Below are 24838 nucleotides of genomic sequence, written 5' to 3'. Positions count from 1 at the left end.
GATTAAAATAAAACCTGATCTTATTTTTCTTCTCTTTTACTAAAATAGACAAATTTGTCTTCCTCCCTGAAACAGTTTGTTACAAGTTTATGGACACCTGCTCTTCCAACAATTACAAAAAATTATTTGTACTGGGAATTTTAGAAAATTGCTTTGAGAATCTGAGGGCATTCAGTATGAGGACATAAGTGATGTCAGGTGCTGATAGTGGATGGTTTATTCTGGACCATTTACACTGTTAGAACTCATCCCAAATATAATGGTGGAACTCAAAGTTTACAGTTCCATTACTCCACAGCTGAGTGCTGAGAGGCTTCACACCCCTCTAGGCCACACATGGCACTGGGCAAGGTGAACTTTGGCTCATTTGCAGATGGTCCTCTAGGGGGTCCAGCAATGTATGAAAAGCAACAGGTGGACTATAAAGTGTTTCAGTATGGTCAGTAGAGTGAATGGACCATTAATGTAGAAACAAAGAGGTAATCTTAATGTTATGGCTGACCTGTGTAAAACAAGCTGCTGAAGTCAAGTTGGCATCTTGTAGGATAGTAGTGTTGGTAGTAGAATGGTACATTTAAATGGCCTCCTTAAGTGATTATTTTAAACACTTAACAGGTTGCTTATCTACACATGCTTATATTTACTGTAAAACATGCCTTTTTTGCTGGACCGCCTACCAGGACGGCCTTGAAGAGGCATTTTCACTTACTGACTGACTGATTGACTGACTCCTAACATTGAAAGGTGCATGCCTGAGTAAGGACTGTGAGTTCAGCCCCATTTTACAAAGAGAACTTAAGGTGGTGCTTCTACACCGTCTGCTGTTAGTTCAGTCATATTTTACATTCAAGTTTGTGAACTAAATTTGGAACCGTTTTTGGGTTCGTTTCCCAATAGCGTAGTTGCTACCTACGTTAGTAGCTTACATAGTTTGAACGATGCAGTTGCAATGCAAGTGTTTCTCAACACCATCGTCAGAACTGTCAAGGTAACTACGTCAGTAACTTGAATAGTCCGAACCATCGTTAAACCACACAGGTGTTTCTCAAAACCTTAGTTCCATCAATCGTTCGCAAACACTGTCTTTGATTTGTGTAGTTGAAACTACAGCTTCAGACCTGTGGTTAGAAGCTTAGCTCCCGGTGACTACGTCATCGATGACGGAAGACACAGTAGAATTATGGTACTGTATAGTGTGTGTGTGTGTGTATAGTGTTTCAGCAATAGTCTGTCTCATCTTGTCCTGCTTGAAACAATAAAGACATTATAGGTTTTAGTTATATGCTGGGGCTATAATAACTTCAATATACTTTTTCAAGATGGATTTGAATGTTATTTTATCTTCAGTTCACTGAAGGAATATCAAGTCTTTTTAAACAGATTAAGATTTATAAACTCATTCATCACTGAATACACCACATATCACCTGCAGAGCCTTGTTGGACAGAATACATCTATTTCCTGTTCCCCCCCTCTAGGATGAGGAGTTGGGGCAGCATGTGAGGCTGATTTACAGGCCTTTTTTGAAGTAGGGAATGGATAGAAGGGTTTGGATCCAGAAAGGATTGATCAAGGTATATAAAAGTGAAACAACGCTACTCATTATACAACCAGTACATGAATACAAATAAGGATATATATTAATTACTCTCTGGTGGGTGGGGGACACTGGGAATCTGAGGAGCTATTCACTGCACTGGCAACAGATGATTCAAAACCAGTGGGTCTGGGTGTGAGGGCCTCTGTGTTGAGGCAGCAGGGTGGGCAGATGAGTTCTTCATAATGTTTAACGGTACCATTTATGTGTGTGTGTAAAAAGTTGGTATCAAATTGGCATATACTACAGATATGTATCAGCCGTTATATTTATAAACTTTTCTAATATACTTAATATCTATATTTTATAATAATAAATACACTGAAATATTATTTTTTGTTACAAAACATCTTTGTTTATTAACACTGTTATTTCTTATATATCTTATTTTAAAATATGCATTTATTTTTATTTCAAGTAACGTTATTCTTTTTGCTGCTAATTATATATGATCACAGTATGAGTAATTTCAGTTACAGCTCTCATATTTTCTCATAATTTTACAAAATGTGTGTCTTTGCAAGTTTCCTGCTGTGAAAGCCAGACCAAACATATCTGGAGCCATTGTAGTTTGGACTACGGTGGTTTAAATCAACATTGTTCAAACTATTTTGGTACTAACAAAGTACAATGCTTTTGTTGGTTGAGTTCAGATATTGGTTAGTTTAACGATGCATTGTATCATGTTAATTCAATGCTAGGTTCCATCGTGGTACGGGAAATGCACCCCTGCACGTTTCCACTGATATAAACTCGTTCGTGAACCAGAAAAAATTTGTTCCCAACTGGAACCAAAGAACAGTAGGTTCTTCAGCGAGAACTGTGGCTGAATAATAGGAAATAAGACAGGAACACACTCTGTTTGTATATTTCTAGGCCTGTGTTTGGTGTGACACTATGCACATGGCCCAGAGTCTCGGCTTGGCATTGGTTAGTTCACAGGCTCAGGACTCTGCAACATTTACGCACATATTATATCTCACAGAGAGAGAGGACTGCTGAATTTCTCTTATTTCACATGAGTGTGCGTCTTTGTGGTGGGGAGACATTTTGTGGTTAGTGTGTTTATAAAATTCCATATAGCTGCACACAGCCACATTAAACTTCTCATGTTTTACTCTAATGAGTTACATGCAATAAATAAGCAATTGCAATGTTTAAAATCAACAAAATGTATTTGGCCTTTGGTGGTAGATCATCTAGTATTTATTTTTTAACAAAATGACCAAGAAAAACACTGATGCTGATGTTATATATTAGGAACAAAACTTTGTGCTCCTTTTTTTATTTCTGCGTTTAGTACCTGCCCTTCATTCTTTCTGTACAACACAATCACAAAAAAACATGTAAACAAAGACATTGATATGAAGGGTGACAAGGGTGTGTATTTTGGGCTTTCCTGTTTTTGAAATGCCAGAAACACCTCTGTGACAATGGCTAATGGCTAATGGCGGTCCGGCAGAACAAAGCTTGTTTTCATTTCAAATTCACTCCGTGAATGATTGTAAGAGCCCTGATGTGAACATACATAAAGACTAGATGAAACAAGAGATTTCCAAAAAACAAAAAACAGAAGAACATAGAACTAAACTGCTGAACATGGAAATCTACAGTTAATTTGTAACAATATGGTAGCTACAACCATGCATAACAGGGAAGAAAAAAAACACATTTGATACTAATGGGAAGAATAGGTAAGAGATAGAACATAATGGCTAGGCTTGAGTGGAGCATGGGAAAGCTAGAAGAGTTTACACACATTGCACACTCTAATGTGCAGCACTGAGGAATATATTCCTACTGTTTACTATGATTCAAATGAAGGTGCTGTTCATCATGTACCCAGTGGGGGGCAGATTTTTGAAACACAGATGTGAAAATGGTATGAGGTTGACATCACTCACTATAGACACACCTCAACACAGAGGCACAACAAACCCAGGTGAATTCAAATAGCCTGTTTACAACTTGCATCATAATGTTTCCAATCTGGATATATTTCCAGGAGTCTGTTTGCTCTTTTTTGTCACGGAAATGCATCCCTAGTGTTAGCAGATGAGCTCCAATCTTAATTTTCCAAGTTAAAAAATACACCAACACACACTCATTTTCATTTTACTTCTGGAAAATAGGCCTACTTTAAACAGGGTTTCTCATGGCTAGCAGTGTATTATACACTGTCATATACAGACAGAAAATATCTACAACAGGCAGCGAGGTGTTTGCTTCAGCACAGGAGACGACAGGTTTGCTGGCAGCTGCTGTGCTTTCTGCAGTGGTCAGCACAGCTCTATCCCAAAGATGTTTTAGACACAAGAGAAAAGTCAGGGCTGGTGAGGGGTGTTATGGCTGGTTTTACAGAAGCAGAATACTTGTCAGTGTTGAAGGTACGATGTCACACATTCAACTTAATTGAAGTGTGACCACTGATCTTGAGAAAAATGACCTACCTACTAGTGTTGAACAGTATACAAGAACTAGAAAAGTATCTCAATACTTTTTTTATTAAAAGTGGTACAATACCCCATATAATGAGTACTGGTACTTTAAGAAGGAGGTATTTTCAACGTGTCACAGGGAGGCAGTGTGCGCCCACAGCGTTTTGCCTCCTCTCCCTCCTTAATGATTTTGCCGATAGCTTTAGCGACTTTTCAGACCTTCTAGCGAGTTATTTAAAAAACAAAAACCCGACTAGCACCAGAGACTTTCTGTATAAACCTTAGCTACTTTTTATAGAAGAGAATCGCCGTAAGCTCAACTCATTAGAACACAGGCACCCAGAAATGGAGAAACATCACGTGTGCCGTCACACTTAATACATCATAAAAGCAGATACCAGCATTTCTGCCAACTGCCCTCAGTTTTAGAGAACATACATTACTACTGATGTTTTAGGTTTTTGTGATGGTATAGTTTCAGTATCTGTATCAAGATATTTAGGCAGGTATCGTACTGAAAATCACAATTTTGGTATCGTTTGGTAACACTACTACCTACATTCTGCTTGTGTAAGTGTATGCAGATGCAAAAGATGTTGCTGTTTATTAATGTATTTAATGTGGTAAACTAGGGCTTATTTGAGAGTATAAAAATCTGATGAGTTATTGAAAGGATGTTCTGTTAAGTACAAATACGTTTTTTGTGTAAACTATTTTTAATTTAGAATACAAACATTTACCTACTTGTCATGTTATGGTAACTGTTGCATAGTATTCAATTCTGAGACTTAAAACTATAGTTTGAAAATGGCAAGCGTGAAGAATTTATTTGTCATTACAAAAGCCCTGCAAAGCATGTGCATAATTTTTTTTTTTTTTTTTGGGGATAATATTGTATCCACAAGAGTTTTGATTTAGATGATTTAAAGATGAAGATTTTGCTTTTAGCATTCATGAATGTAGCATAAGAATACATAGTTTTTTATTTATTTCTATTATTCATTCATTCATTCATTGTCTGTAACCGTTTATCCAGTTCAGGGTCGCGGTGGGTCCAGAGCCTACCCGGAATCATTGGGCGCAAGGCAGGAATACACCCTGGAGGGGGCGCCAGTCCTTCACAGGGCAACACACACACACACACATACACACACACACACACACACACACACCTACAAACACTTTTGAGTCGCCAATCCACTTACCAACGTGTGTTTTTGGACTGTGGGAGGAAACCGGAGCACCCGGAGTAAACCCACGCGGACACAAGGAGAACACACAAACTCCTCACAGACAGTCACCCGGAGCGGGACTTGAACCCACAACCTCCAGGTCCCTAGACCTGTGTGACTGCAACACTACCTAGTTTCCTGCTGGGACAATTTAACTTCATTGTTCGGACTTCAAATTAAAGTCACAATCATTTGAATGCTAGCATCATGTATAAATCATATAAATCTGTTCCTTCGCCTTCCTGTCTGCTTCAGGCTCATAAACCTGAACCGGTTGCGACAGACTATATGGCACCCATTTTATAGCTCTGCTGCTCACACTGGAAAGTAGGAGAGATTTCATCAGTGAAGAGCAAATGATTTTACAAGCAGCTCAGTAGTGCATTTGAAGCTGAGAACCGGGTGTTTGTACCCAGAGCAGCGCGATGGTAATCTCATGCTAGCTTGTTTCTCAGAGATGAGCTTGTCGTCATGCAGAAGAGCATGTTTCCTGGGGAGGTGGCGGGAAAAGTTGCTGATAAGTCTGGACGAGATGTGTTTTTATTGTCGGAAGATAGAAGAAATAGGAAGGTTAATCACCTGTGAGAGCAGAACAACCACAATATCACTCTGCATTTAGGATTTGAATCTATGTGCGAGAGAGTGTGTAGAAGTGTCTGCATTGTGTGTGCTGGAATGTATGTGTGGTTTTCCCTGGACCTAGATGATATTTTTCTGGTCTTTGTTGTTTCTGGGCTATACATAGATATATATGATTCACTTTGGGTTTTTGGGTTTGAGTTGTTTTTCATGGATTTTATATTGTGTTTTTTTTTTCCTCTCACCGAATGCAAATGCACATGTCTGTGTCAGGTGAGAGCGAGTGAGTGAAGGACGAGTTTGGTGCATGAGAGAGCACTGTGTATGTGTGTCATTTCTCTTATTGTGGGCTTAAGTGTGGAGGCTGATTACAAAACCATTTCCCAAGGCTTTGTCTCGCTCTGTTAGGCCGAGAGCTTCAGCTCAGAGACAATTTGTCTACCACTGAGAGGTGTGTCACTTCTCTCATACACACACACATACACACACACACACATGTATATACACACACATATACACACACAACCACAATGTCCCGGGGATCTGCAAGTAATGTGTTTGTGTGTGTGTGTGTGTGTGTGTGTGTGTGTGTGTGTCTGTGTGTGTTTGTTTGTGTGAGTGGGTGGGAGTAATATATTTATACACAGAGACTTGATACAGTAGCATCCTTCTCTTCCTCCATGAATGCAAACCACAGGCATTCATCTGTAAAATGTGAATTGAAAGCTCATATCAGTGCTAAAACCTGATAGATTTCTATAGGCCACATGCTAAAATAGCTAAGCAAAACAATGTAAAATGTCCGTACCGAGGTTGATAAACTGGGATCTACTTCATTGTTCCCCGTTTTGCACATGCCTCAGTGAGCACGTACACACTGGTTTCAGAAGGAGAGGGAATTCACCTCGACCGATGCTTCATACCATGGGAAAATGAATTTTCTTCTATCTTTTGAAATACCAGTTTGACGTTTGGGTTTCTAATCATTGCTAAGGCTTCAAAACTTAGCATTAAGTCCCCAGCCTATATACAGGCATTGGAGAACATCTCACTCTGACAACTCTTTCTTTGATGGCACAAAAAAAAATAGTTGACATGCTTTACTAGCGTCCCATCCATGTAAAGAATCCAAAACAAATCTAGGATGGTTTCTGACTATGGACAACGAATAGTGTTTTTGAATATCACTGCCATAACACCCACAAATATGCTCTAAATCTGATTTTTTTTTTCTGCTATACATATTTCCTTTCATCAGCCTGTAAATTACAAGTTGGTTTAAGAGTCAGAATACAAACATTGCTCTTTGAGTTGAGTAGTGTCAGTTTGTGAAAACCCATTCATTTATCCACTGGAGAAATCAGTTTAGGCTCAAAATTCCAGCTATGAGTATGACACCAAAAAAACTTCAGAGGTACTTAAATCTCTGATCTACTCAACCCACATATAGAGTGGAGTCATACTGCAGCATCATTTATGAAGCCAAACCACAAAATCTGAGAATGCATCAGCATTAAGGGAGAATGCAGTCCAATTGCAAATGGTGAGAACAGAAAGACAAATGCCAGAACAGATCTACTGTATATATCAGTGTGCCGTGCCAATGTGGAAGTTCAAGTTTTCTAATTGAATACCTGTCAGTTCTGGTCTTCGTTCTGTTCCTAACTTCAATGGGTGGAAAACTTTTTGCTGTGTTATGCACAAAGTGTAGACTTTAAATTCTTTACATAGCTGAGACTTTTTTTTCTATATCCTTCTTTCAAGTCTGAGCCTCACTCTTTTCTCTACTGCGAATAATAGTAATAATTATAGTAATAAATGTAATAATATTTGTATTTATCTTGTATTTTTCTTTGCACTGATGTTTAAATCCGATATTTTTATCCCATGATACATGGCATGTTGGTTTATAAGTCATATTGTCCATGACTCATCCCTGGATTTGAGGAAGGCCACTTGAAATTCAATTAAAATTGTTGTTTTTATTATTATTATTATTATTATTATTATTATTATTATTATTAATGATTATCTTACAAGGATTTACTATACATGGCAGAAAATCATGATATATATGTCTTAAAGGCACAGTAACACAGTAAACATTGTTGTGTTGGAAGAGAGTCAAGAAAAAATAGAAATCCGTACACAAACCCACACAAACTTCATAAATAGGACAAGTAATGCAAGTTAAATGTAGGATGTGTGCCCTTTAAGGCCATATTTGCGTGGAGTAAAGCTTTTGAAAGCTAAAGCTGGCCATCTGTCTCTCACTTTGAAAGAGTCTCACTGGGTTTGCTGAGAGCAATAGAAGCAGAGCGCTCTGTATTTCCTTTTGTGCGTTTGTCTTGGAATGACCCTGTAAATCAGAAACCACTGACACAAGCCCAGATGAGAATTCAAGCACCACCACACACACACACACACACACACACACATACACAGAGAGAGAGACTTGCTTCAGCAGTGTGCTAGAGGTCATGCCTGAGATATCATCGACTGTTAAATAGCTCATTACTCCTGAAGGCTTTTCCACAAGTCGTTTATCACGTGAGCTTCTAAACACACAGTGTCCACATCGGGCCACACATGCTCTACAGGGGTTTGCATGTGTGTTGCAGTGCACACAGAGACACAGGAGCATCGCCCACACCCATCATTCCTCAGCCATCATATTCCCTGACTTTTTTCATAACCAACAATAATGACAATTTGAAAGATGTTATAATATTATGACAAATATAGAAATACATGTTTTGGGACATTAAGTTCATTTTTAGATCTTCTGGCTCAGGCTATTGTTTCTAGCAAACCAAATCTAAATCAATTATAAGGCACTGGGGGGTGTGGGGGTGTGAGCAGGGGGATCACTGTCTATCTACAGTGCTTAATAAACTGCTTTATGATGCAGTCCACTGGATACTGAGACACACCTTGTGATGCTGTACAGTACCTCTTACACATCACCAATAGAAACCATTGTATATACTTACCTGTACTTACTGATACTCACCTGCAGATGGGTCATGTGAGAGGGAAAAGAGTACTAGCTCTAGAGTTTTACTAGCCTGGTTGAGTCAATCGCTTTTACCTCTGTAGGGAATGGATATATACCACACAAGGGTAAAAGAGGGGCGCACTCTGCTAGACTATAGCTAGAGAACATGGCAACAATCTAATGTATATAATAAGACTTTGCTTTTCTTCTGCTAATAGAGAAATGACGGAGCGCATATGTATATATTGTAAATATTTATGTAAAGTCTGGTGTGTAAATAAAGGTGAAAGGGACCCAAAGTCAAACCCTTCTGTGTTGTTTCGAGTCGATCTTACATCGCCACAGGCCTCTCGCTCGGCTCTACCCATAGAGAACACCTCCCACCATTACACTTCACAATGGTTGAGGGATGAGCTTTATCACACAACTATTGTTTTGCAGATGTATATGTGTGTCCTGTAGAGTTTGGTTTTCATTTAGCACTGTATCTGCAAGGTTAATGTAGCTAACAACTAATGTAAGGTTATTGGTGTGCTCTCCCCTTGTCTGTGTGTGTTTCCTCTGGATGCTTCCTCCCAAGGTCCAAAAACACGTTGATTGATGGGTTGGCGACTCAAAAGTGTCCCTTGGTGTAAGTGTGTGAGTGAATGTGTGTGTTTGTGTGTGTGTGTGTGTGTGTGTGTGTGTGTCACCCTGCGACAGACTGGCACCCACTCCAGGGTTTGTTCCTGCCTTGTGCCCAGTGATTCCGTGTAGGCTTTGGACCCACTGCAAACCTGAACTGGATAAACAGTTACAGACAATGAATGAATGAAATAGACATGCTTATGTGATTCCAAACACTGTATTGACATACTGTTAACTCTAAAAATGAACAAATTTATGTACAACATCCCTGCATTCAGATGGCCTTATTCTACTGTTTTTATTAATGCTACAAATTCTTCAAAAGGCACATATCTAAACCTGTTTGAGCTGGGATATGCCCTCAGACTGTTCAAGTGCCCTCTAGGCCACCATATTTAATCATTGTGTTTCTATATGGCCATTCTTCAAGATCTGTATCAGAGATGCTCAGCTCAGCACTGTCCCAGGAATAGAGCTAGTGAGTCAGCTCAGGTTTTGTGAGCTTCATGCCAACCACACACACACACACACACATACCCCCACAAACACACACACACAAATAGACCCCATCTCTTACAGTACTCCAGCCTGTGGAATATGCACCAGTTTTTGTTCCATAGAGTGGGTCCACCACATGGTGATGATCATGTTTAAAAGAGACTTAGGACAGAGCCCACACTGATTAAAAATCCATAGTTTTTACATTATAACAACAAGAAAATAAACATGGTTTGCCGTACAGTTAACATGTAATTACTGCAACAAGTATGAGATTGGAGATTGATAAAAAGCCATACACACATTTGTGCTTGGTGTGTGACAAAATTCAGGGTGTGCCACAATCCAGCACTTGAATACAGGCAGACAGTAAAATCCCCTGACCAACACACACACAAATACACAACATATTCTGCCAATGCAACCAAAATGCAAAATGTCCCCAAAAAATTAAAATTAAAATACATAAAAATAAAAAACCTGAATTAACCCAGAAAATGTGGATCCACTAGGAATGCTGAGAGCACCCTTTGAGTCCCAGCTCCTCCCTGTCCTTGCCGTATGTACCACCCATAATGGTTCGTGTTGGTTAACAGTGACAAAATATTTTCACGAAAAAAAGAAAAAATGAGAGCATTGTCTGTTGTACTGGAATACTGTCATTCTAAACACAGTGTGAGTGTATTTAACTTTGGAATTTTTGTTGGGTTTTTTTCCCCAGGAAAGAGATGTTAAAATTATTGTTTTGACTTATCAGTCAAAGGTTTGGACACATCTCGTTAGTCTTTGGTGGAATAGAGCTATTCACTGTATAGAACTGTGTTCCTCTGCACAACCCAAGTTATGGTCTCAAACACATTAAGAAGGCAAGCAGTTCTACAAATTATCTCTTGACGAGGCCACAGCTGTTCACTGAAAACCACCTGGTCATGACCTCATGAAGCTGATTGAAAGAACGCTAAGAGTGTGCAAAGCTGTCATTGAAGCAAAAGGTGGCTGCTATGAAGAATCTAAAGTATAAAACATATTTGGGTTTGGGTGTGTCCAAACATTTGACTGGTACTGTATGTATTTATGGTATTTCACTTTTTGGTATATGATATTTCAAGTTTGGGAGTCTCACACAGTATAATCTCATAATACAGAATCTCAGATCTGTATCAAGGCCACTAGGTGTCAGTATTATGGATTTAACACTACATGAAGAGGAGTGATTGGAGTAAATTGCTGATTGATCCAACTGTGTTATTTATGAGTGTATTGGGTTATGGGAAGGCCTTGGGCCTGATGTCTGTGCATGTATATGTAAATCCTCTGTTCTCTTGCTGTCTCCACCTCAGGTTTGCAGGGCTGAGAGACCCAGCTGGCTGGCTAAATGTAAATCCGGTCAAAGGCATGGTCAACACGACAGCGACGCTGGACCGCGAGTCTCACTTCGTTCACAACAACCATTACAGTGCAGTTTTCATAGCTACTGACAATGGTAAGACCCTCTGTTCCCTCAATCCTCTGGAGTCAAATACTATATTCTCAATGTCCCTCTAATGGCCTTCTAATGATGGACGGTTTGCAATCTAAGTGGTCATTGTGGTTGGCATTTAGGATGTGGATGAACGTTGTTAAAAAGTACTTATTGTTTAATATGGTCTTAGCACTTAAGCAAATATGCTTGAAGACAGATTCACCGCATTATATTTCTCACCTCCTTTGTGTCATTGCCGTCTACTGAGGCATCATTTCAGCACTAGAATTGGCATGATATGTCTTAAACCGGGGCTTGCCAGTGGAACAATTTGGCGTCTGTTGCCGTAATTGGCCCTCTACGTTTGTAAATGGCACAGAGAGATGTTGTGCATACTAAGTGGTGACTCTTTTGTCTTTTAAATTGCAGTCAAAGCCAAAGCCAATATCACGGTGGAACCTTTTTGGAGAGGTGTTCGCCCGAGTCATCAGTGGTGCTTTAGAGCAGGGTGAGGGTCATGCATTATCCTCTTGCCACAGGAAATTACACGCTTTTGCAGACCGAGCGCCCAGCCTCTGCCTCGCTGATTTCTGGGTAGTGTAGTCATTCCTCTCACCTTGGCATTCGATGAGATTTAATTAACCTCAAGACGATGAGGCGTCTCTAATTGCTGCAGTGGGTTTCTCCAGATGGAGTCAGGAGCTCTTGGAGATTTTTTGGGAGAGAGCTGAGGCGAGTGTTGTTCTGCTCTCGCTGGTTACTTACTACTTCTTTTCATGGCTCCTCATACGTCTTGTGCTCGCTCTCTCTCTATCTGTCTTTCTCTTTTTCAGTGCCACTTCCTTGCAAGCACTTTCCTGCCCTTGCATCTTCTCCTTTGCATTCTTTCACTCTGTCCTTTTAGAAATCACGTGCTCTAGTTTTCCCTCCTCTCTCTGTTTCTCCCTCTCCCCCTTTCCTCTCTAACTCTCTCTCTCTCTCTCTCTCTCTCTCTCTCTCTCTCTCTCTCTCTCTCTCTTTCTCTCTCTCTCTCTCTCTCTCTCTCTCTCTCTCACACACACACACTCTGAATGGAATGGAATGAATGGAGAGAATGGAGAACAGAGATGGCTCTTGAAAAGTACTCCATTAACAGAGCTGTGAGATTGCATTAGCAGCAGGAGCCTGGCCAGCACTGACATCCTCATACATCTGAGAGAGTGAAGGGGAGTCCTTTCCTCACTTATCTGTCTTCTTCTCTTTCTGTCTATCTGTCTCTCTCTCTTCCACCCACTCCCTGGTGGTCCTTTAACCCTCCCTTTGTATGATTGTGTGGTATATCACCTGATATTTTTTTTTGCAGCTATTTCCAGCTATTGCCATTAACCTTGAGTTGAGTGTCTCTCTCTCTCTCTCTCTCTCTCTCTCTCTCTCTCTCTCTCTTCCTCTCTCTCTCTCTCTCTCTCTCTCTCTCTCTCTCTCTCTCTCTCCCTCGCTCTCTCTTCCACTCTCACAAACATATACACACAGGCTATGATGCTAAATCTGTGTATAAGTGGAAGTACTGGGTCAGATGGGACACTCGTCTGATATTAGTTTAAATGGCTGTGTTTGAGAGGGTTGATAGCAGAGCTGGGAAATCTGATGCTGCAGGAGGGATTGTGTGAAGGGGTATAAAAGACAAGAGGGCTTTGTCTGTTCTGGAAGAAAAAGGTGAAGTGGAAAAAGCTCTCCATCTAAAGTAAGAAAGGGTACTCCACTTAAAATACACAGTGAACATCACTTCAGCACATGTGGACATTTGTGGTCATCATGAAAACTTCACAGCACATGTGAAGATGACACTCCTTTTAAAAACATGTTAGCATTACTGGCAACAGTAGTGTAACCACTGGTAACATATTCACAGTTACAGATGGACTGTGGTGCCAGTTGTATATATTGTTACTAAATAACTACAGAGTTATTACACATATGTAAAATAAAGTGTTGCCTATGTTTCATTGCTTAAATAGGGTTGTAGTTGTGGAGAGCAGGTCTTTTTTTCTTTGGTATATGATAAATAACAACATTCAACAGCCTGGTATTACGCATAAAGTATGTATTCCCAACTTTGACCAATTTGTCAGTGTCAGGTTTTGTTTCAAAAAGTGTGGAATGTACACGCTATGATTAAACTGCACATATGGTAATGTTTAAGGTTCGGTAAAGGTTGAGGTAGTGTTAGGTTTTGGGTTCGTGTTGAGATGAGTGTCTAGGTTCATTTTTATGTCATTCATCTTGTAGTTATTTGTGATTTTCATGCTTTAGTGTCAAAAACATGAAACTGAATCATTGATGCACTGATGTGTGTATTGTACACTCTTCTGTGACACTGGTTTGTACTGAAATAAGTATTTATTTGAATAAATTTTGCAGCATGTTTTCTGTAAGTTATTGTTTATTTGAAGCAGTTGGCAGGTCAATAAATATCCTCATATGTAAACCATTTGTTTTTGTTGTTGTTTTGACACAGCTTCTATTCACTTGTGTGTCAAACAAGAACAAATGTTTGTAGATGATCATTTTCATGTCCATCAAACTTTGTCTTGTTGAAGTCTTGTTGAAGTAGGCGGTTGTGGTTGTTGGACATTTTGTGTCAGAGAATCTTAATAAAACATCTTTGGTTTCTTAATAGTTCATCTAGAGAGACAAGTGAAACAGTAAAGTGGAAGGACACACTATATATATATATATATATCGGCTGAAAACTGCTCAAGTGATCGCTGGAGACCTCCATATGAAGAAGCCAGAAGAACAACATTATGCCCTCATTGAACAAGCTTGACTTACTGCTGAGGATGCAAACACAACTCAAACTCTGAGAGTACAAGAACCGTACAGCTTGCCGGAGCAACCATTGAACCCCATACTCCTGGAGCACCTCCCACAGAATCTCTCAGGGAACAAAGTCATATGCGTTCTCCAAATCCTCAAAGCATGTGTAGAGTGGAGTAGCAAACTCCTGTGCCCCCTCAGTCACCTGTGATGAAGTAAAGAGTTGGTCCATGATAGTTCCACAGCCTGGAGGAAATCCACATTGTTCCTCCAAAATCCTAGGTTCGACCATCGCACGGATTCTCCTTTCCAGGACCTTGGCATAGACTTTCCCAGGGAGGCTGAGAAGTGTGATGCCCCAATAACTGGCACACATTCTCCTGTCCCCTTTTTTAAAAACCGGGAACCACCACCGTTTGCCAATCCAAAGGCACTGTTCCCAAGGTCCATGCAATATTGTAGAGATGTGTCAGCCAAGACAGCCCTTCAGTAACTCTGGGCAGACCGCATCCACCCCAGGGACTTGGCCGCTGCGAAGCTTTTTCACCACCTCAGTGACTTCAACCAAGGAAATGGAATCCGACACCTCAGACACTTCTGACCCTACCTCCTGCACAGGAGGCATGTCTCTCAGGTTAAGGAGTTCCTCAAAGTGTTCTTTCCAACGCCCAACAATACGCTCAGTCGAGTTCAGAGTTTCACCATCTTTACTGAGTACAGCTTTGACAGTGTCCCCCCTCCTCCTGAGCTGTCAGAGTGTTTTCCAGAAACTCTTTGAGGCCGCCCGGAAGTCATTCTCCATGGCCTCTCCAAACTTCTCCCATGCACTGGATTTTGTTCTGCAACTGCCACAGCTGCAGCCTTTTTCGCCTGATCCGCAGAATCAGGTGTTCCCTGAGTTAGCAAAGCTCAAAAAGCCTCCTTCTTCTGCTTGACAGCTTCCCTCAACCATGGTGTCCACCAACGTGTTCTTGGGTCGCCACCATAACAGGCACTGACAAGCTTTTCGCCACAACTATATGCTGCTGCTTCCACAATGGAAGTCTGAAACAGGGTCCATTCAGATTCCATTCCTCCTTCCTCCTCCAGAACATGAGAGAAGTTCTCTCAGAGGTGAGAATTGAAATCCTTCTGGACAGAGTCATCTGCCAACTTTTCCCAGCACACCCTCACTAAATGTTTGGGCCTAACAGGTCTGTCCAGCAGCTTTCCCCACCATCGGATCGAACTCACCACCAGATGGTGATCGGTGGACAGCTCAGCCCCTCTCTGTACCCGAGTGTCCAAAACATATGGCCTCAGATCCGAAGACACGACCACAAGGTCAATCATAGACCTTTGGCCCAGGGTGCTCTGGTACCTAGTATACTTATCAGCAACCTTATGTTCAAACATAGTGTTTGTTATGGACAAACCATGACTAGCTCAGAAGTCCAACAACATCACACCACTCGGGTTCAGAACAGGCAGGCTGTTCCTCCCAATCACTCCTCTCCAGGTTTCCTAGTCATTGCCAACGTGAGCACTGAAGTCCCCTAGCAAAATAATAGAGTCTGTGCATGGAATCCTCTCAAGAACTACACTCAGTACCTCCAAGAAGGCTGTATACTCTGAGCTGCTGTTCAGTGCATATGCACACACAACAGTCAAAGTTTTTCTCTCTGCAAGCCAGAGCCACATTGAGGTGTTACTCTCGCTTACCGGGATAAACTGCAACTGTACAGCTGCCAGCCGGGGAACTTGTGAGTATCCCCACACATGCCCGTTGACACCCTCTCACCCTGTACAACTCCTGAGTATGAGAGAGACCAACCCCTATTGAGAAGTTTGGTTCCAGAGCCCACACTGTGTCTAGAGCTGAGCCCAACTAAATTAGGCTGGTTTCTCTCAACCTCACGCACCAGCTCCTGCTCCTTCCCTTGGTGATGTTAAGTTCCACGTGCCAAGAACTAGTTTCTGCTGCCAAGCTCCATGACACCCAGGGCTCCTTCGCCCCCGCTGTGTGCCCAATGGGCATTGCACCGCACCCCTACTGTGAATATTGAGGGTGGTGAGCCCAAATGATCTTCCTACATTGCATTTACTGGCATTACCTTGTTACCAGGAGCTCGCCATTGCACCCTACCCCCAGGCTTGTCTCCAGGGGTAGGTCCCAGTAATGCTCTCCTGGGCAGGGTACACTTTGTTTTAATTGTTTAATTGTTTATATATGTAAAAAAAAGGTCTGCTAGTTGCTGTTTTTAGGAGTTTTGATTTAGGAGCTGATAGTTTTGGACATCTGGAACATATAGACAGATGTGTGTCTTCAGCAGTGTTATTACCTCAGATTAATCACATGCTTTAAAAATTAAAACATTTTAAATTATATTAACTTCTGTCATATAATTTATTTATGTTATATTGACTTCTGGATCATATATTTTTATATTCAATTACGTACTTACTTTCAAGAACACATTTATAAACCCTCTTACCATGTTGTTTATGTCCATTAAGTTTTGTACATTTAGAAATTAATTTTCCCTGTTTCATGTCTGCTCATCTGTCTGTCTGTCCGTCCATCTGTCCAACTCTTCCTATCCATCTAATCATTTCCATCTCATCCAATCATTTTCATCTATCCAATACTTTATTTCCATCCATTTATGCTTCATTCATCCATCAGTTCATCTAATCCTTCACTTTTAACATCAATCCTCCAGTTCTTTGCATCCACCCATCCTTTCATCCTACAGTCCATCCAGGTCTTTTCCACTTATTACACTTCCATCCAATCATTTATCCATCCATTTATTCTTTACTATTAGTAAAAACTACAAACAGATGACCCTTGTTTGCTGAATCTCAGTGTTCTGTTTGCTGTCCCGACAGAATAAAGCTGTACAAGGCTGACAGTGTTATGTTTGGGTCCGATATTTACACCCAGACTAAATATTGTGTTTATGGCACTGTCAGGGCAATATTTGTTCCATCTCAAAGGTCATTAGTACGTGCCCTGAAACAGTGTAGAAATGGCAGATGGATCATTGCTTTCAGCAATGCTCTCACCTTTTCTCTGTGTGTGTGGGTGTGTGTGTGGGGGTGTGTGTTGGAGTGGGTTGGTGGATGAATGGGTGGGTGCTTGTACTGAACATGTTTTTGCGTGGTCGTTTTTTGTCACTTATAGACCGTAGTCTATAACAGACACCCTGGTCTGTTGGAGCTGTGGTATGATTGCCTGACATGAGAGTCATGCTGGTCACTAACAGGTTATCGATCCAGTCCAGTCTGCCATGTCTTTATTTGGAGAGCTCAGATGATGAATGCCCTCACTCTGTCTCTGGCCACGAAACAGGACAGTGCTGACAGGAGTTGTGAAAAGAGCGACAAGAAGAACAGAGGAGAGGGTGAATCAAAGAATGAGGAGACACAGAATGGGCGTCCACTAGTGAGGCCTTTAAGGTGTGTATGTGTGTGCAGTTACATATTCAGTTCATTTTCAGTATCCAGAATCCCTTTGATGTAAACTTAAAAAGCACAGGGAACACAATCCAGAGGAGGAGCTGTAGTTTTGCGCATTGTTATTCTCATATCAAACTGTTGTAACATATTTCCTTTAGTTTCATCACAGTATTTGAAAATGCATTTCAGCCTGTGTTCTCTGGCCTGATTAATAGTGCCCTACCCTTTAGAAGAAACACGCATGCTTACAAATATTTGAGCATATGGCCTTCATTTACATGGCAATTTACAGGGCAAATCAGACTTAATATTAAATCTGATTTTTAGACCAAGTGTCAAACTGTTGCAAGTTTCAAGTGAACAGATCTGTGTGTTGAGAGAGTTAAGTCCCATTTTCTGGTGTATGCAAGTTTGTTTTCATATCTTGGGGGTGTTGACTACGGCAGTCCAGGGAAGTGATAAGCAAATAACTTACATGAATGTCTATCAGTAGGTTGTGTTTCATTTAAGAGAAGTTTCAGTCCATATTTTTGCTGGCATTATTCCCAGGAACTGGTCAAACTGAGTCATGTTCAGAAATCCAATTTCAATCCGATTTCAAACCACAGACAATCATGGTTCAAATCTCAAACTGCATGTTGCCATTCAGGCTACTGTCTTGTTCCAATTGCCAAAAAAGTCATATTTGCCCTGCAGTATGAGCGTGGCCACAGTGTTGGTCACCTACTGTAGTGTGTGAAGCCAGAGTTTGCAGACTGTTGTGTATGAAGTTACAGTTTAGTTGCAGATGCTGTTAGCTGGTGAACTGTGAAGCTCTAAGGAGCTCTGAGGAGGCCAGAAAAGTCTCTTTCTTCCGCCTGGGAATAATGAGTGGATTCCTGTGAGCGCCTGTAACACCTGCTCTCCTCTGAGCCAGGCAGCAACCAAGCCGCTGTGTTGTTTCAACATTGGCACAGGCTCCAGCTTTCGAGAGCCTAATTCAGTGTTTCAGTCTGAAGCTCCAACACATTTTTCTCTTGCTCCTTTATTCCCCACCGAGCCAGCAGATGCTCATCCAGTCCATCCCATGTGTGTATGAGAGTGTGTGTGCGAGCTCGTATTTACCTGGTAAAAAAAAAAAAAAAACTACTCATCATTGGCATGTTTATTTATTTACTACTGTTCCAATGCTACTTTCTGTTTTGTGTGTAATATATATATGTAGTCAATACATGTTCTGGTTTGTCTGTTAACTGTGGACACTAAACAGACAGTACAGATTACAAACTGTTATATATTAAGTGAGGGCTAGGCATATGCAGCAAAGAAATTTGAATTATAAGAGTCAGAATACTCAGGATGATCATTGTTTTTCTATATGAGCTTAATTCATTTCACTCAATCCCCTCTTTATCTCTCATATGCAAATAGGTTGTATTTGTATGTTTATTGCTGTTATATATTAATAACCTAATTTTGGATAGTTACCTTTATTGTGCTTCAGGCTGGAACACTCATCACAGCATGGACAGAGATAAATTGCTGTGGGCGTGTGAGGTGGATAAGTGTAGACGTGGTGGTTTTTGTGACAGCACAACAATGCTTTCAAACTGACCTGTTTCTGCAGCTTATAGCTTCCATATGGAGCCGAATGGCGTATGAACAATGAAGATCTAAAGCAACAGTTCAATCAACGCTGATGCCTTGCTCCTTTATTCCCCACAGATCTAGCGGCTCATTTTCATCTTTAGTTATCCTTCATTTACTTGTTTATTTTTGTCTCAATCCTATTTGTAGGCTTTTCTGTCTGATGTTTCCTCAGTCGTTTTAATTTCCTGTTGGTGTATCAGTAGTGTCAGGGATAGGACATGCTGTATCAAATCTGGGACATCCTCACGATTAGACGTATCGTATTGTTGCAAAAATTGCCCTGAAACATACATTACATTGGGTTTTTGTTTGGTAAATGGATCTGTTTGTCTTGTTAGGATGCAGTCTGTGCAATAGTGAATAGAGAATGGCTTCTACTCTGCATTTTATTTCAATGTTAAATCACAGCTCTGGTGGGCTGCATTTGTCATATAAAGCAGCAGTGATCTGCTGCGATCAAAGCCGCAGGGTGATGCATCATACAGCAGCTTCGGCTCTTTGGGTATGTATGAGAGAGCCATGTCAGGATCACTGCCATACGCTTAGACCTTCATTCACAGCACGCATTCAGGAGCAGTACACACACACACACATGCCCAGTTCGGACCACATGCTGTTTGAACACTGGCTGTGCCCTGTATATCTTTTATGGAGAGTTTGAGAGCATATGTTTTCTCCTCTTTAGAACTGAGGCAGAGGGCCACTCTCTCAAGAGTTTCTTAATCTATTAACAATGTGTGTAATCTTGATCAAATATTCACAGTAAACAATGAATTGTTGGAAGTTTGGGTGAAAAGAAGCAGCGTACTTTTGAACAGTGTGACTTATATTTGCATATTCAACAGGAAAGTTGCTTAGGAGGTCTCAAGTTTTGCCTAATGAAGTTTTGTCCATTAACACTAGAGCTTCAACTCGTGATTACTTCTATATAGACTATAGACTCTGCAGTGTCATTCTGTTGAACTAACTAATCTAACCTGCGGTACAGGTTGTTTTTCTATTAGCATAGCTCCCCTGCGAAATACAGCAAAACCACATCTCTACCAGGAACTGCAGGCTTTGAAAACCACAACAACGGTAATGTTAACACAGCTCTGCAGCCCAGTTCTCAAAGATCACTAGAGGTTTTTTTTGTTCCTTGTTGCACCATCCACTTTTACTGGGGTTTTTTCTCCAGCCTCAAATCCAATGAGTGTTTAAACCTCTTCAAAAGACCAGGGCATAATTTTACAAGCTGCAGTTTTGAGTGGGATAAAAACAAATGTGATCACGGCTGTAAAGTGGAGATGTTACAGATGGTTACTTTGTACTTGGAGGTGATTTTTGAGTCTCTCTAACTGTCAATGGTCTTCAAGGTTAACATGTCACAGTTTAGTCCTTACCCAGCTCTCTTGGAACAGCATGCGAGCAGGGACTAGTAGATGGAAAAACAAAACTGAACAGAGCCCAGTAGGTATGTAATGCAGTGTAAAAGCATTATTAGCGAAATCGGGCCCTGATGCTGGATGATCAGTTCTGGATCCATCCCATAGATATTGGACTGTGATCCATTACTACAAAAATACTGTTCCACTGCTCCACAGCACAGCGCCTTGTGACTTTCTACCCCTCTACTCAACAGGCACGATGACACTAGGCTTGTGTGCAGCTGCTTAGGTTGTCACATTTAATTGAATGCCTGGGTGTGTGGAGTTAAATGATTTCTAAACAACGGATGCACCTTACACCTTTTATGTTTCCTATAACAGAAACAACAATAAAAGACCACTATATGAGTGCAGGCCTGGACCACTAGGGTCACTGGCCCCAGGCACATAGATGAGAGCCCAGATCCCACAGCAGAAGCCCATACATACAGTTGACCTCAGCACATAATGTGATCTGTCTCTCTCTTTCTCTTTCTTTATCTTTCTCTCAGAGCCACAGGTGATGGGGTTAATTCTCCAGTGGAAATGCGTTTGTGCCTTGCACATTCATCCTGACCCTGGGCTCCAGAGTTCTGGGGCTCCAGGCTAACGGTATGGGGGGATGAAGGATGAGAGGGAGAGTGCATGTTTGAGTGTGAGGGAGCTGCTGTTGGTTCTAGCTGTGATAATGGCGCCATAATGAGATCCACTCTAGGAAGCAGAGGAGCTCCAAACACTCGCTGACCCGGGCTTTTGTTTTCCCTTTCCAGCTTCCTGCACTGTATCATTAACCCAGCCGTGCTTCATCTCCTCAGCCACAACATGCCACTTCCTTTTCTCTCTCTCTCTCTCTCTCTCTTTCCCACACCTCCAGTGACAAACACCAGAAGGAATGGCACCTTATGCTGGATATTACGACTCCTGTGATGAGGGCTGTTGTGCTTTTAGCAAAGTGGAATGGCTTCTGACTGACCGTTGTTTTTCTCTCTGAAATTTCTCTCTACAGAGAAAAACTGCACTTTACTTGTGTGCGCTCCAGCCCTGAGAAGGTATTGCTCTCTTCATCCGTGCTGATGAAAAAAAACTGGAGATCAGCATGAGCTCTTGAATTCTTTCCACGGCCTGTGTCTCGTTGGGTTAAATGAACGCTGAGTGGTTTTCCAAGACATGGCTTTTTTTTTTGGCCACTTCGTACTTTGAAGTTTGTAGGGCCGCCATAAGAACACCAGTGTCTCTAATACCATGCAGCCTGTCAGTTCCTTTTCCAATGCTTTCAAGAGGAAATAGAGCTTAATCATGTCTTCTTTCTGCGCATTTAAGGAGACTGTTACGCACAGCACAAAGTCAGACCCAGGGGACAAGCTGATGAAAGAGTCTGGCTGGCATTGTTGGAGGGGTGTGTGGGTGAGAGACGAAGAGAAAGGCAGAGCGTGATTGGGGCTCTACCTCCCTGCTAGTTTCTCATTAAAGGGGACACAGGAGGCTAATCAGTGAGTTTTGTTCTGCAGGGACTCACAGGTTTAATTGAGTACTCCTCATCTGCATGTCCCAGCCAAAGCCTCTGTGAAGGTCTCTTTAATTGCAGATCAATTTTCCTCCTTGTTTGTGTTTTAGTCACCGTCAGCTATGAGGCCTAGTGATGTTTGTTGGTAACGTACAGGACTCTCCACAATGAAGGCTGGTTGAAGGCTTTAATATGTCAGGGAGGTGATATTAACCTCTGAAATTGTTTGTAAATGACCCCATGCTAGATCACACCCTAAACTACTTAAACTACTTACACCTTAAACTGCGTGTAAACTGCTGTTGTGGTACTTGGTTGCATCAGCATCATCAATGATGATGATGATACTATGTTATTTTTGATTGTAGTACTACTTCATACTCATTTATTGGGGGATGTGGAGCTCCTACCAACCCACAAATGTAGAAATAAACCAACCCAGTTTTTTTTAATGATCTAGCTTGAGGGAAGCCTGAAAACATGGGATAAAATTAGTTCAGACTTGGTGCTAGATGTTTTTTAGCCAGTTGTACCTTGGCTGATGGAAAGAACTGAACCGGGCGGTATAGGCAGGGTAAATGTACCATGTTGTTTCATGCTTGTGATAACTGTAAGTAGATAACTGTAATTACATCGAATGACTGTATGGGTTTTTGTTTTGTTTTGTTTTGTAAAAAAAAAAAAATGTATGATGTATTTCAAAGTGGTCTGTGTCTTATTCAATCCCCATAGCCTTCAATGGAAACTAAGCTGAAAAGCAGCCTTATGTATTTCCAGCATGGCTGTGATGAGAGAAGAATTGGACAGTGAAAGAAAATCTGTTTTAGTTTTTCATTAGAGAAAGATAATCCATGATAATGCAGAATTCCTTATTAGGGTATGTGACCGAGTAGAGGTCTACTGTGAACAGAGAAAGAATATAGCGATCCGGTGCATACATCAGCCAGCCAAAATGATCTTTGTAGTTCTCCAGTGACAGCTTGTAGTTCATCAGCAACCAAGCATACATTGTTAACCCCATTTTCACCCTGTTTTTCAGTGTTTAGGACCACCTAAAATGGGTATTATTTGGGTAACAGATCAATCCCAACTCTGCGGTGACACTGACATGGTCATGGCTTGTTAGTGTGTGTTGCACTGGTACAAGCAGATCACATACTAACAGCACTGAGGTGTCTCTGTCGAGCCGAGGTTGGCCTAGCACCCAAAATACACCTCCTCTGTGGTGGTCAGAGCAGCAGATGGACTAGTCTGTAATTGTAGAACTACAAAGCAAACCTATAAGGGAAGTGGCATTGATAAAATGGGAAATGAGTGTAGAAACAAGGTCATTGTTGGGTTATGGCTGATTGGCCTACATAGTATACTGCAATATCAAAGCGCTAAGAAGGCTTAGAGGATGATGCTGTAAAAATGAATCTCAAGTGCACAGAAAAGTTAAAAGTATACTTCAAAGGAAAATGTAATATATGAAAAATGTAGAATAGGCATCTTTTAAAAACTGCCTAGTATAATATTTCATATGAAGCAATTAATGGTTAGACATTCTCCCTCTGTTTCTGCAGCCTCTGTAGTCTGAGTTATCCCTGTATTGACCAAACAACCTTCACCCTCAGTTTCATCTTCTCATGTGAGGATTAATTGTCTCCACTTGCTTTACACTCTGGGCTCTGCGTGGCAGCTGGATGTAGGGAATATGTTGTGACATTTTAAGGCCTGGCGCCTCGCTCCCTGGAGACGAGTCCTATTTCATCACCCAAGCTGCTGGGGCTGAGAAAACAATAATCACAGCATTAACAACAGCAACAATGTGTGTTTTAGTCAAAGCCACCCCCGGCCTGTCACCAGGTTCAGCTCTAATGAAATGATGGTGGGTCTAGGCGAGGATGCACAGTGCCTGGTTGGTGGGGAAAATATATATATAAACTTAGGTAAAAATGAATATGAAAATGTGCCTTAGCCAAACTGAACCTTTTTGTTCTTAGTGTGCAGATTGTGTGGGAGGTGCTTGAGCTCAGAGAAAGTTTTGTAAATATTATAGTCATTATAACACCCAATATTTCAGCACCTTAACCATCCTTTTTCATTCTTTGTCTGACTGTCCAGCTGGCAGTGCTGAACATATTGTATCGCCAATTAGACTCAAGTGGAAGCCAGTTTAAATCTGCTGCTGGTGCTGCACATTGTCTTTGAAAGATCTTTTGTTCTTAATAAATAAACAGCTTGTAAACAAACAGTCTACTTTATAATGGGAAGTATTCCTAAGGACTTCATAACTCAAAGCTAGACAAATGGCTGGAACACAGTTAGCCAACAACAGTCCACCTTTCAGATAACCCTTCTGAAGAATGCTAGGTTCAACAGCTTTTACTAGAATCCTTCCTTTGTTCTATATGTCACAGTAAAATTGGCCTGAGGAAAGCCAAGTCGTGTGCTTTTAGCAGAACCAGAGTCAGCCACCTCACTCTGGCTTTTCAAAGTTAGTTCTGAAGCTAAAGGACTGTTTTTCCAGCAGCCAGCCACAGGCTGAGAGTGCTGCAGAAAAGCTGCCAGGGTGCTGGCTGCTGGAGAGATATGGGCATGCCCTCCTGCTGTGAATCATTACTGTAATGCTGCAAATGCCATCACCCT

The 24838-nt window shown here is 41.2% G+C and overlaps 1 protein-coding gene across 2 annotated transcripts in view; it reads left to right on the top strand.

Moving 5' to 3' along the window:
- cdh13 (cadherin 13, H-cadherin (heart)) overlaps positions 1-24838 on the top strand; it is a 508194-nt gene that overhangs the window by 457025 nt on the left and 26331 nt on the right. For both annotated transcript variants that reach the window (XM_066685111.1, XM_066685110.1), the window contains one exon: positions 11310-11452. In XM_066685111.1, the coding sequence (XP_066541208.1) occupies positions 11310-11452 (143 nt within the window). The remainder of the gene's footprint in view (positions 1-11309; positions 11453-24838) is intronic.

The sequence above is a fragment of the Hoplias malabaricus genome, chromosome 11 (assembly GCF_029633855.1).
Source record: "Hoplias malabaricus isolate fHopMal1 chromosome 11, fHopMal1.hap1, whole genome shotgun sequence".
Classification (NCBI taxonomy): Eukaryota; Metazoa; Chordata; class Actinopteri; order Characiformes; family Erythrinidae; genus Hoplias; species Hoplias malabaricus.
This window is presented reverse-complemented; position numbering and strand designations above follow the sequence as displayed.